This window comes from Sphaerodactylus townsendi, linkage group LG03 (assembly GCF_021028975.2).
Source record: "Sphaerodactylus townsendi isolate TG3544 linkage group LG03, MPM_Stown_v2.3, whole genome shotgun sequence".
In the NCBI taxonomy this organism is placed as follows: Eukaryota; Metazoa; Chordata; class Lepidosauria; order Squamata; family Sphaerodactylidae; genus Sphaerodactylus; species Sphaerodactylus townsendi.
Window position 1 is genome coordinate 176,527,049 of NC_059427.1, and position 12,840 is coordinate 176,539,888.

At 48.8% G+C, this 12,840-nt stretch overlaps 1 protein-coding gene across 5 annotated transcripts in view; it reads left to right on the top strand.

Annotated features, from left to right (window-relative positions):
- The window catches only part of HDAC6 (histone deacetylase 6), a 51,752-nt gene extending 40,829 nt beyond the window's left edge, over positions 1–10,923 (top strand). For all 5 annotated transcript variants that reach the window (XM_048490376.1, XM_048490375.1, XM_048490380.1 and 2 more), the window contains exons 25-29: positions 3,065–3,534; positions 4,610–4,720; positions 4,953–5,099; positions 6,245–6,373; positions 9,221–10,923. In XM_048490376.1, coding sequence (XP_048346333.1) covers positions 3,065–3,534; positions 4,610–4,720; positions 4,953–5,099; positions 6,245–6,373; positions 9,221–9,289 — 926 coding nt within the window. In that variant the 3' untranslated portion in view covers positions 9,290–10,923. The remainder of the gene's footprint in view (positions 1–3,064; positions 3,535–4,609; positions 4,721–4,952; positions 5,100–6,244; positions 6,374–9,220) is intronic.
- The last annotated feature ends 1,917 nt before the right edge of the window (positions 10,924–12,840 follow it).

The window sequence follows — 12,840 nt, forward strand, 5'->3', positions numbered from 1 at the left end:
ACTGTTTCGGTGTTCTATACCATTTTAATATTAGTTTCTTCTCCAATTCCGCATATTTCTCTATTTTTATCTTATTTATATTGCCTATTATTTGTTTTATAGAATCTGTGTCTTTTACTCCATCTTGTTGCCATTTGTCCATTACAGCTCTTACCATAAATTCTTGATCTTCTATCATATATTTATATAAAACTCCTAACATTTTCCCTTTTCTTTCATCATATGTTTTTATACAATTTTTCATTATACAATCTCCTTCTATCCCGGAGGCTTTTATCTTTTCCCAAATTCCTCTTAGTACTAACCAGTTCTCTGTACCTCCTTTCTCCATAAGATGTGGAAACGTTATATAATCTCCTCTTTCATTATACAAATGTGCTACTTTTTGTATTGCTTGTCTATGTAGAGATCTTATTACTTGGCGTCCCTCCTTGCCGACCATGCTCCCTAATGGTGCCGTGTCCAGAATCCCTGGCATCCATGTCTAAAAAATCTAAGCTCCAAGAATACTGTTGGTCCATAATGGAAAAATAGCTTGAATGTATGAGTAGCCACACATTTTATGTCCCACCCACAAGTATGCGTGTAAGAGCAGCTTCATAGAGACATTTTACAGCAGGAGAAGGGCAGGGGAGGAGAGAGTTAAACCCCCACCCCGTTCTCCTTGAAAAAACAGCCCTATTGCTGCATGTGCAAAAGGGAAGCAAGGTCATTTCTGGGGTGGCGAGAAGAAATCATGCTAGCCAGCCTGCCTGCCGTTTCCTCCTTTCCCAACCAGCCTTCGCGTTGCGTTTACCCTCCTGCCTCCTTCCACTCTCCTGATGAGCGAAGACCTTGCAAAGGTTGTAAAAGTCATTTGGATGCACCTTCCCTGCATACTTTTGACAGATCCCCCCCTAGCCCAGGGGAACGAGACTGGTTATTTTTCTGCTGGGGGTAGGGGAAGGCAAAGCTAATGCAAAATCGACATTTCTGGCACCAATCCCCAGGTTTCGGTTAGTGGCCAGGCAGGCAGGTACCCCCAGTGAAACCGCGCGGATTGGTGGAAGAATTGCTGAGAACACAAAGGGGCCATCCTTTCCCCAACATCACTGCCCCTAGAAGTGGTGTGTAGTAGAGGAGGGGAAGGAGGCGAGGACCCGCGCTCAGAGTTCAGAGGAGCAGTTCAGAGAGAGAGGAGGAGGAGGAGGAGGAGGGGGAGGGGGAAATGGCCTTCAGAAACAAAACTGAGTGGATCCACATGTTCCTATGCAGGTGACCTCTGAATATCAGTTGCTGGGAGACAAATCGGGGTGGGGCTGGGGCTGTTGGCTTTGTGTCCTTATTTTCAGAGCCATTGTGGGGTAGCCGTCATGGTCGAGGGTCCAGAAGAGCCTTTCTGAAGCCCCACGATCTTTCTCGGCAGCTGTCTGTCTGATCTGGAGCTGCTCTGCGCTCTCCCTGTCTCAGCCTTGCCTGTCTTCTGGAGTGTTGCAAAGATACAGGAGGGGAGTAGGGGACAAGCAGGTGTGTCACCCTGAGCTCCTTGGAGGATGGGTGGCAGAAAAACCTGCAGATAAAACAGGCTGGTCATTGTTGGAAGCAGAGTACTGGCTGTGAACCCTGATCTGACCTTGTTACCCAAAATGCTGGGGTCTGCCCCATTTAGAGTGGGTGATGAGTGAAGGGCTGCCCTTGCTTAACGAGCTGTTGGGCAAGCTTGGAATCTTGTTTGCCGAAGTTGACATAGAGCTGCTTTTGCAAGAAATCCGCCAGAGAGTGAAATAAAGTTTAAGGATTTTTATTAAAAGGTAAAAATAAGAAACGTACAATCACACGGTAATCAAAGCAGCAGAACACACACTTAGTCCTAGAATATAGAAGAAGAGTTTGGATTTATATTCCCCTCTTTCTCTCCTGTAGGAGACTCAAAGGGGCTGACAATCTCCTTGCCCTTCCCCCCTCACAACAAACACCCTGTGAGGTGGGTGGGGCTGAGAGAGCTCCAAGCTGTGACTAGCCCAAGGTCACCCAGCTGGCATGTGTGGGAGTGCACAGGCTAATCTGGATTCAAGCGGCAGAGCTGGGAATCAAACCCGGTTCCTCCAGATCAGAGTGCACCTGCTCTTAGCCACTGCTCTTAGCCACTACGCCACTGCCACTACGCCACTGCTGCTCTCAACTGTAGAGTTGAGTGGATAGGTTTGGAAAAGCAAAGGGATTTGGGGATTGAAAGGGTGATATTACCTGTTTCTGAGGGCGATTGGTCCGATGGACAGAGCTTAGCGACCTGTGCTAAACTCCATAAGAAGAAGCAATGCACTGGGGACAGTATCACCAAACAGAGAAGTGTCCAGAAGATATTGAACATTGAGTGTTCGGAGAGGGGGCGGTGAAATGGGTCCTCTGGGTTAGGCAGAGTGACTCTCAATCTCCCAAGACAAAAGGGAAGCCTAGTCAAAAGGGGGCTTTAACTCCAGGAGGGGAACATAAATTTGAGTGTTGGGTAGTTAATCTAATGGTTTGATCACTTGGCTTGATGGGCTGAGCCAGGAAGTGCCCGAAGGTGGGAAAGGAGCTGATTTAGTCACAGCTGTAAAGCAATGACTGTGCAAATAGAGTGGTCTTGGAGAAAAAGAGGAAGAAACTAAGATTAGCACTGTGCTGGCAGGAACCCTTTGGAGCGATCACATTAATATGATCCTTGTCTCAGTGAGGCAGATAGACCAGGACTGGAGGTGGACATCGGCTTTCCCATCAGAAGTGGTGCCTTTACCTCAGTCCCTTCTGGAAGGGAGGGGCAGGCTATTTTGCAAGGCAGAGATGGGTGAGGGCAAGTCCAGACAGGTTTTCTGTCCTTTGGGTAACTGAACCAATGGGCACCCCATCTTGGCACTGCTTGGCACCCCAGGAGTTGGCAGGATGGCTAGAGACACTGTTGTCTTAGAAACAGAGCCCCCGCCCACCATGGTTCAGTCTGGTAACAACCTGGCTGAGATTACATTAGTGGAAATTAATCTCTCTTGCCTATCGTTGGCAACTAAGAGTAGCAGTATTGATAACCAATTGTGCTTTCTCTCCTCAGTGCCTATTCTAGTGCCGGAGAGGCCCAGGACTCGAGCCGGGAAGGGAACCCCCACTCCAGGAGACACCCCTACCCAGGGCCCCCCCCAGCAGCTTGCAAGCCCAGTGGTTGGACCCACAGAGGCTGTGGATGACACAATGATCGCATTAAGCTCCCTCCACCTGGAAAATGATACTGCGGAGGCCGGTGAGACAGCTTCCAGCTCCCTCTCTCCTGACTCCAGCCCAGAAGGTAGGGCTAGACGGAAAGTTGGGAGCTCTGCCGGTGGGGCAGAACCGGCAGAGGATAGCCAGTCAGGAAGCATGTCGACAGGCTCTCCTGAAGGGGTGGAACTAGGAGAGGATTGCCAGTCAGGGAGCACAGCAACAGCCTCTCCTGAAGGAGCAGAGGCAGCAAGGAATAGCCAGATAGGAAGCCCATCTACAGGAAGTTCCTCTGATGAAGTGGAGACATCAGCCAAAGAGACAAAGGTGGGTGTTTTACATTCCTTCAGATCAGTGATTTTTTTCCCCCACTGCCCACAACAGTTTGTTTGCCCTGCAGCCTCTGCAGATTGGAAGGGATTTGGGGGTCTATTGAGGGTGTGTGCAGTTCATGCAGGGCGCTGTCCTCAATCCAGTTTGAGAGTGGGGCTTGAGCACACCCAACCTTCCTCCTGTGGTTGTGCGCTGTCACGTACGGGTCCTCCAACATTTTGATGTGGATCCTATCAGCAGAGTAGAGCGGAGCTACCCATAGCAGACAAGGAGGTCTAGTAGTCCAACGGCATACACTCAGCAGCCTCCCACCTTCTTAGGAATAAGACACACTTCACACGAGATGTTCTTTCCACAGGAAGGCTTTGCTTGATAGTTGCAGCATAACACTATGCAAAGTTCTTCAGCTACACAGGACTAAGCAGTAAGATAAGTAAGAAGCCTAAAGATACATGCAGAGTTCTATACACTGCCTTTATAATGTTCAAACTAGCACTTTGCCTAGCAACAGTCTTCCATAGGAACAGAGTCACAGTCTCTTGCACCAATCACAAGGTGCTCCAGACTCTCTGGCTCCGGCTCTGTTGCTGACCCAGCTGTCTGCCACCAAGGAGATGAACCCTCTTTTTTCACAGACCACAACAGAGTCGCCTTTTTCAGGACCCACTTGCGAAATTACTTCATGCTACTTTCCCTGCACCTAACATAAAAGCATGAAAATCTCATTCCAGTGAGCTAGTTTGTCTTTTGGGCTAGTTTGTCTTTTATTTTTTTTTCCTGGTTAATATTTCCAAGTAGTCGGAGTTACTGTGCAGTCGGCTGTCCTTCACTGCCTCTGCCCAGTGTGTGAAATAGTGAAACCTGCGTTTGTCACCAAGTCCCGTCCCCCCCCCCCCCGGAATCGTTGCTGCTTCCTGGACAGTCTAATTGGCTGTTCCGTGAGGAGACACGGAGCAAGCGTTTAGTCCCACCAGAACTCTTCTTCAGGCTGAATGTCATTTTTTTAAAAGTTAGACAGGTGGGAAGTGATGTTCTGTTCTCTGAATCTCTCCTGCCCCCCTTCGACCAGGTGACCCCACCAGATCCATCCTCCGCGTCAATAGAGGTCATTCTGCTTGACGAAGCTGCCAGGGGCTGCTCCCCCCCTTGTGAGCTGCTGGGAGAGGAGCTGGCAGATAAAGTGAGTGGGGAGAGGCATCAGGATTTCCTGTGTGGAAGCAATGGGGGGGGGATCAGGCTGGATGCCAGAATGGGGGCGATGCCACCGCCGCCGCCGCCGCCTCCTCCTCCTCCTCCTCCTCCTCTTTCTTCTTCTTCTTCTTCTTCTTCTTCTCCTTCTCCTTCTCCTTCTTCTCCTCCTCCTCCTCCTCTTTCTTCTTCTTCTTCTTCTCTTTCTTTCTTTTTTTTTGCAGGGGCTGTTCTATGCCGTGACGCCCCTCCCCTGGTGCCCCCACCTCGACTCGGTGCTCCCCGTGCCTTCTGTCGGCCTGAACGTGCTGGAGCCCTGCTCGGCTTGCGGCAGCCGGGCCGAGAACTGGGTCTGTCTGGTTTGTTATAAGGTAGGGCAGCCAAGACATCCTACCAAGAGATGGAGCATGTCATGCTTGAGAGGCTAGGGGTCGAGGGGGGCCATGGAAGAGCCTCCGTTTGGCATGCGGAAGGTCCCAGGTTCAATCCCCTGCTTCTCCAGTTGAGACCAGGCAGCTGGTGATGCGAATGACCTCTGCCGGAGAGCCTGGAGAACCAGAGTGGCGTAGTGGTCAAGAGCAGCGGACTGTAATCTGGATCACCGGTTCAATTCCCTGCTCCTCCACATGCAGCCTGCTGGGTGACCTCGGGCCAGTCACGGTTCGTTCAGAACTCTCTCAGCCCCACCTGCCTGGCAAGGCACCTGTTGTGGGGAGAGGAAGGGAAAGGAGCTTGCAGGCCGCTTTTGAGACACCGTGCGGGATCTGATCCCTCCCTGGGAACCTCCTGTGGCAGTCGAGTTGTCCGCTTCTCCAGTGAAGATGGGCTTTGGATAGCTGGGGTATGATTCTACCCGAGTAACACTTCCTTTTGTGGGACAGAATGGCTTCTTCTGCTTGCTTATTGGCTCCTTCTATTTGTGGGTATTGAGGCCCTCAAGATGTTATAGGCCAGCAGTTCCGTGGTCACATAGAAGGAGGAGGAGGAGGAGGAGGAGTTTGGATTTATATCCCCCCTTTCTCTCCTGTATGGAGACTCAAAGGGCTTACAAACTCCTTGCCCTTCCCCCCTCCCAACAAACACCCTGTGAGGTAGGTGGGGCTGAGAGAGCTGTGAAGAGCTGTGACTACCCAAGGTCACCCAGCTGGCATGTGTGGGAGTGCACAGGCTAATCTGAATTCCCCAGATAAACCTCCACAGGCGGCAGAGCGGGGAATCAAACCCGGTTCCTACAGATTAGTGCACCTGCTCTTAACCACTACGCCACTGCTGCATAGTCTTCCCCCTGGCTGGCTTGATTCCTTTGGAACTCTCATCTACGTGGGACTTGCGTGCTGTTCTTCTTCTGCCTCATTCTGCTGTAGCTTATCTATGTTCAACTGCCTTGTGCTGAAGTGTGCCTCGGGGCAGGGCTTTTGGGGAAAACCTTCAGATAAGCGCAAGCTCATTCCCAAGGCCGGTTCTCCTGGACCTCTGGCATCTGAATCTTAGCCTGCCTTGTTCCTTTTCTGCTCAGGTTTGCTGCGGCCGCTACATTAACCAGCACATGGTAGCCCACAACTCGGAATCGGGTCATCCTCTGGTGCTCAGCTTTGAGGACCTCTCCGTCTGGTGCTACGGGTGCCAAGCCTACGTCCACCACCCGGTAAGCTGCATAACCGTCCGTCCCTTTCTCCCCGCTTTCTCCCAAGGGATTTCTGCTCAGCTTGTAAATATTGTGAAATGCCACACTGGGGCGAGTCACAACACAACACAACACAAGCCTTTATTGGCATATAAAACAGGACAAAATTTTAAAACAAAACAAGGTTAAGAAATACAGTTAAAATTACTAATTTCCAGTATGAAATTTGCAACAGTTTCACAAAAGAGCACATCAGAGCTGTTCAGGAGATTGGGTATCTTATAACACTCATGCCACTGAGAACATTGCAAGAAAATGGAATTCATGTATTTCATGCGTATCTTATTGTATTTAGGGCATAGAGACAAAGAATGGTCAAGTGTTTCAACCGTAGTCCTATCACATGAACCAACTCTTTTAGAACGTTCCATATTCTTAAATCTTCCCTCCAGCAGAGCTGATGGCAGCACATTACATCTTGCAGTAGCCAAGGCTCTCCACTGGGGCGAGTCCTTCTTGAGTGGCTCTGTTTGAAGCACTGATTCTGGGGACCTCGCTCTTTAATCCGGAGTGAGCGGGAAGGAGAAACAGGAAAGTCTTCACAGCATTATAGGCCCCCAGGCAAAGCAGTGCACTGAGGCCCCTACCGACACAAGCACCCCCGGGAACAAAAACGTAAATGGTCGATAAACAGGTATTTGGGTGGTTGTGGGTTTTCCAGGATGTACGGCCGTATTCCAGTAGCATTTTCTCCTGACGTTTTGCCTGCATCTGTGGCAGGCATCTTCCTCTGAAGATACCAGCCACAGATGCAGGCGAAACGTCAGGAGAAAATGCTACTGGAATACGGCCAGACATCCTGCAAAACCCACAGCAACCTCATGATTCCGGCCATGAAAGCCTTCAACAATACACTACACATGCATTTATTGGCACTTCCAACAAAATCAGTGTATCAACCAATATCATTGCTGTTAACTCTCCAGTGAGTTGAAGTGATGTTATCATATGCGCTTTTTTCTCATAGTGCTTGAGATAGGGGCAGCCAACCTGTTCCCCGATCTCTCTGGGAATACCTGTGGATAGATTAATTGTAGCCCAGTACCTTTATCTCCTGGTTGAGGCCCGGTGGCGTAGAGCAATCACCTTAGCTAGGTGTAATGCCCTGCCTTCTTCCTTTGTATGGGCGCATACACCTTGGAATCCCGCATAGAAAGGAAATGCCGTGTGGCATGGGTTCTGTGGAAACAATTATCTCATATGCTAAATTGAATTGTCCTTTTTATGAGATAGGTAGGAAGAAGCACATAATCCCCTTCCTGCATGGAAGTGAAGGCATTACAGATAAACAGAAGGTTATATATCTTTTAAACAGCCACAACTACGAGCTGTTGGAAGCGGTGGCTAAATTTTTAAATGGTGTTATTTTAACTCGTCAGAAATTGTAAAGTTGTAAAGGCTGTTATTATCTTGCTAAGTTAATCTTAAACAATTTATATGCCATTAAAGGTATTCGAAATCGAATCGATAGGGGCAGCTCCACGCACATGTGACTACAAAGATGACCGTGACACTAAATCAGGAGCGAATGCCAGTGTCCGCTGGTTATCGTAAAAATTAACGTTAATACTGTTAATTATCTTTAGTAAAATAGATGCTAAATCCAATAACAAATATTTATTGTTTAGTTTAGTGTTTATTTATTGACAGGCAAGTCACAACACCCACAGATTAGCAGTGGGGCCCTATGCTCGTGGGCCCCCCCGGGCAACTGACCTGCGTGCCCATGCGTTAAGACGGCCCTGAGCGAAAAAGGTTCACATGACACGGGGCTGAGCTCTGTCACAGATTCAGCAACCGGTGGGAGTTTTCTGACGGCCTCGCAGGTCATTTGCAGGCACCTGAAGCCGCCTGCGGCTGAGCTAGTCTGCTCTGACCGGCAGCAGTTCTCCAGGGTTTCAGGCGGAGGAAGGTCTTTCACGTTTCCAACTACCTAGAGCCTTGGTGGCGAACCTTTGGCACTCCAGATGTTATGGACTACAATTCCCATCAGCCCCTTCCATCATGGTCAATTTATTACATCCCACTGGCGGGGGGCTGGTGGTAGAATAGTCCTGCTTATCTGGAGATGCCATAGGCCACCACTGACTTCAGATCCTTTTATCGTAGGGATTAAACTTGGAGCCTTCTTTGTGCCAAGCTGGTCCTGTGCCACTAAGCCACAGGTTCTGTTCCCCCCACCCCACCCCAGGGTTCGTATCTGGCCCTCACAGTGGGATGTTCATTATAGGGCACATGGATTTCTCCCTTCATTTTCTTCCTTAAAGCTGCAGCCTGGCGATGTAGGTTGAACCCGGCACAGGAGCGTTGCCCCCCCTAAAGCCCCCTCTTAAGCCCCCTCTTATGCTGTGCTGCTGAGCAGAGATTGGATGCCTGATCTGACTCCCGCAGAGCTCTGTCTGCTGCACTGCTGGTGCTCTGAGGCCGGAACTCCGAACGTGGTTTCTGTGGACACCGTGGCACCTGCTGATCCCTCTCCTGTTGCCCACTGAGTGTTTATAGGAAGTGGGTGGGGCTTTAGCTCAGCGGGGCTTCTGTTTGGCCACTGGAGATTTGATTGGCTGTGCAGATTTTTAGAGGTGTTGTCTTGGCAGCAGCTGACCCCGCAGCACAAGGAGGTAGCCATTTTGTAATTGCGCCCACCAGTGACACAATTACAAAGGTGCCCTAAGGTTAAAAAAGATTGGGAACACCTGTCCTCGGCAACGTTAGCTTGGATCTGCCTAGGATCTCCTGTTCTGTAGGACTCGGTATAACTGTTGAGTATCTGAGTTGATGTCCTTTCGTTTGTTGGTTTGTTTCCGTCAGACTCTCCTCGCCGCCAAGAGCCAGGCTCACGTGGAGAAGTTCGGCGAGGGCCTGCCTGTAGCTGTCTGAGACGCGTCTCCTTGGCAAGGAGGGACCCAACACAACTGCAGCACCATCAACGGTTGCCTCGTTTGACCTCGGGTGAACTGGCACCCTGTTGCTTGAAGGGCTCTTGCAGTGCCAAAGTCGACAGCCACCAGCAGCTATGAGCGCGACACCAGCAACCTCTCTGCTTCCACTGAGCCCAAGATGGCTATCCACCCCCACCCCCACCCCGACGCCACACTTCATGAAGGATGCTTTATCCAACATCAGGCAATACCAAATCGGCTGCCGCGGAGACCACTTCTGGTCACAGGCTGTTTGCTTCTCCCAGTGTTGAAGTAGCACTCTTTCCAGAGGGGCTGAATGTCCAATTCTGACCTTTTTTTCCCCTCCATACCCCCCCCCTAGCCCCCTCCACCCCCATGACTGTGTTTCTCACCATCACCCCCTACTGGTATGGCAGTGACTACGTGCTCAGCTGGAGAAAACCAGGCAGAGGTTTTTGGGGGAAGGGGGGAATGGGGGATTCTTCCCCCCATTAGTACAGCAAGAATGAGCTGCAGCTAACTGGGGAGGGAGGCGTGTGTTTTGGGCTAATGCAGATAAGTGAACTACAAGAGACTCAAATCCAGCATCCAGTCTTCTGCAGGAGAAAAGGGTCCTCTAAACGAGGGTGGGGGTGGGATAGGACTGCTAAGTATATATCATGGGTGGCACTTTTTTGTCCGAAGGTCCTGGGGTGGTTGTTCCGCCGCAGCTTGGCAGTTGGAGTGTGCATGTTTTCTGGGAGGAAGACTGGGGAGATCTGAAAGCTCAGCCATCCCTCCGACTCGACAAATCACAGTTCTGAGGCCTATGCGCTCACGCCCACCCCCCCACCCACCCCCGGTGAATTGATGGGAGGTCTTATTGATGGGACTTATCATAACGCCCCCCTTCCATGGGGAAGCTCTTTCATGACCTGCAAAACCCCAACATCTTGGCCCTCACGTAGTTTGGTGCTGTGGCAGCATTTGTGCCGGAAGAGAATGGTGGGACTTCGTTCTCCAGTTGTTTGCTGTTGTTGTTTTGTTGAGTGGGGCTCACCCTTCCAACAGGAAATATGATCAGGCAAGGGGATGTTGATTAACACACACTTTCCACAGCAGCTCCTGGTCCATTCTTTGGTTCCCCGTGCCACCAAAGAGTTGGGGAGGTGCCGTGTAGAACTGGAGGCCTGGGAGGGAGTTCCTTGGCGATCTCTTCTGGGTGGAAGTGGGTCAAGAGTCGCCTTCCTGCGGCTTCCCAGCCCCCCAGAAGTTGTTTTCTCCCCTGTCTCTGCCCTGAAATAAAGGAACTGAATTTGAACCAGGCTGGATTGTCATCCCTCTCCCCAAAAGAGGAGTCGTCGTAAAGGGCTACCGATGGGTGGGAATCGCTGGAACTTGGGTGGAGGTGGGTCACGTTGCCAAGGCCGGCCTTGGCAGCGGTGTGTGTGTGGATATAGTAGACAGAACCATTATAAGAACCTTGTGAAGTGGGGTAGGGTGGTGGATACTGAACCTGGGGCAGGGGGGGGCTACATTATAACCTTCTGAAATTACTTTTCTTTGCTTGACTTTTGTAATGTTTTAATTATTCAAATAAAAGTATTCCCATGAATAATGGGTGTGTGCGCATTCTAGAGTTCAAAAATCCCTTTATTGCCGTGTTAAACTGTTAGGAAGGATGGCCCCCCAACCCCCACCCCAATACCTGCCCTCCCGATGGGACATCTTAGGAACATAAGAAGGGCCACGCTGGATCAGACCAAAGGCCCATCTAGTCCAGCCTTCTGTTTGCACAGTGGCCAATCGACTGCCTGTAGGAACCACTGAACGGGAGAATGGCGACAGCATCATCCTACCTGTGCTACCCCGCAAATGACTGAAAGAGGCATACTACCTCTGGTGCAAAAGGAGTAGATATCGATCACAATTAGCAGCCACTGACAATTCAGCCACTACTGACTCACATGGAAACAGTAGAAAAATCAGTGGAGGAAATAAAAAGAGATTTGCATAGTACAAAAGACCAGTTAACTGTGACAGACAGCAAAGCAGAAATATCAAAAAACCAGATGGAAATGATGGCTGATCAAATGGCTCTTTTGGAGCTAAAACAGAACGATAACTTTTTTGAGGATAAGGGGATGTGCAGAGGAAGAAAGAGAAGATTTGAGGCGGAAAATGACTGTTGCAGTAGCAGAATGTTTACAGGCAAAAGAAGAATTTGTGGAACAAGAATTGGATAGAATATACCAGTGGTGGCAAACCTTTGGCACTCCAGATGTTATGGACTACAATTCCCATCAGCCCCTGCCAATTGGCCATGCTGGGAGGGGCTGATGGGAATTGTAGTCCATAAAATCTGGAGTGCCAAAGGTTCGCCACCATGGGAATATACCATGTGAGAACAAGATATGCTAATACTAGAAAAACACACAGAGACATATTAATAGAATTTAGAAGGAAAACATTATTTGATAAGGTATTAATTAAACATTCAAAGGAAAAAAATTAAGGTTAAAGACCAAGAGATGATTGTGTAAAAAGAGGTGCCAAACCATATTTTACGGAAGAGAAAGGACTATTACTCCTTAACAACATGGTTAAGATAAAATAGGGTGACTTTCCGCTGGGGGTTATTGGAAGGCATCAGTTTCGAGTGGAATTCTGAAAGAGTAGTGATTGATGCAGTGACAAAAACCCAAGAATTCCTGTCTGAAAATGCCGGATTAAAGAAAAGAGAAAAGAAAATGGTTGTAATTGCAGAATATTAAAATAATAATAATAATTTCTAGGGGGTTCTCTTTTTGTCTTTTCTTATTCTTTTATTCCTCTTTCTCTGCTCTTTTTTGGGGGGGAGTTCAACCCTCTTTCTGAAATATAAGAATTTTATTAGGAATAGATTTGACAACTCTAAGTAAAATTGAAAGTAATAATGACATAGGTGTTAACGTGGAATTAGTGCTATTGTGGAATTAGTGGAATTCACTGCCACAGCAGGCGGTAACTTAGCAACCTTAGTTACCTTAGCCACAGCAGGCGGTAACTTAGCAAGTAGTGGGTAAATTCATTTTTAAAAATTTGCTTATGCAGAATGTATCCTTTAAGTGTTTTGGGGCAAAAGATCTCAATTATCACAACCATAGTAACGTACCTTTTTTTTTCAAAATTGAATTTGTTTTTAGCCCCTCCAAATGGACCCTTGGGGAAAAAAATTTCCATCCGTTTTGGCACAAGAAGTGGGATGGACATTGAGATCCTCCAGCTGCTGGATCAGACAGCATCCTTGGGGCTATTTCAGATTATAAGATCTGCAGTTGTCAAGATCTCTTGCTGGATTCTCATGTCCTGAAGGATTTCGCTATCTGTTTAAAAAATTATTACTTTCTTGTGATCTGAAAAGCCTGAACACTGTTATATGCCATTTGGCTGCGCCTTATAAAAGGTACGGTATTTTGGATTTTCAGGTCCTATCTTGGGCAACCTTCACAGGGCTCCAGAGTGACGTAGTGGTTAAGAGCAGGTGGACTCTAATTTGGAGAATTTGAT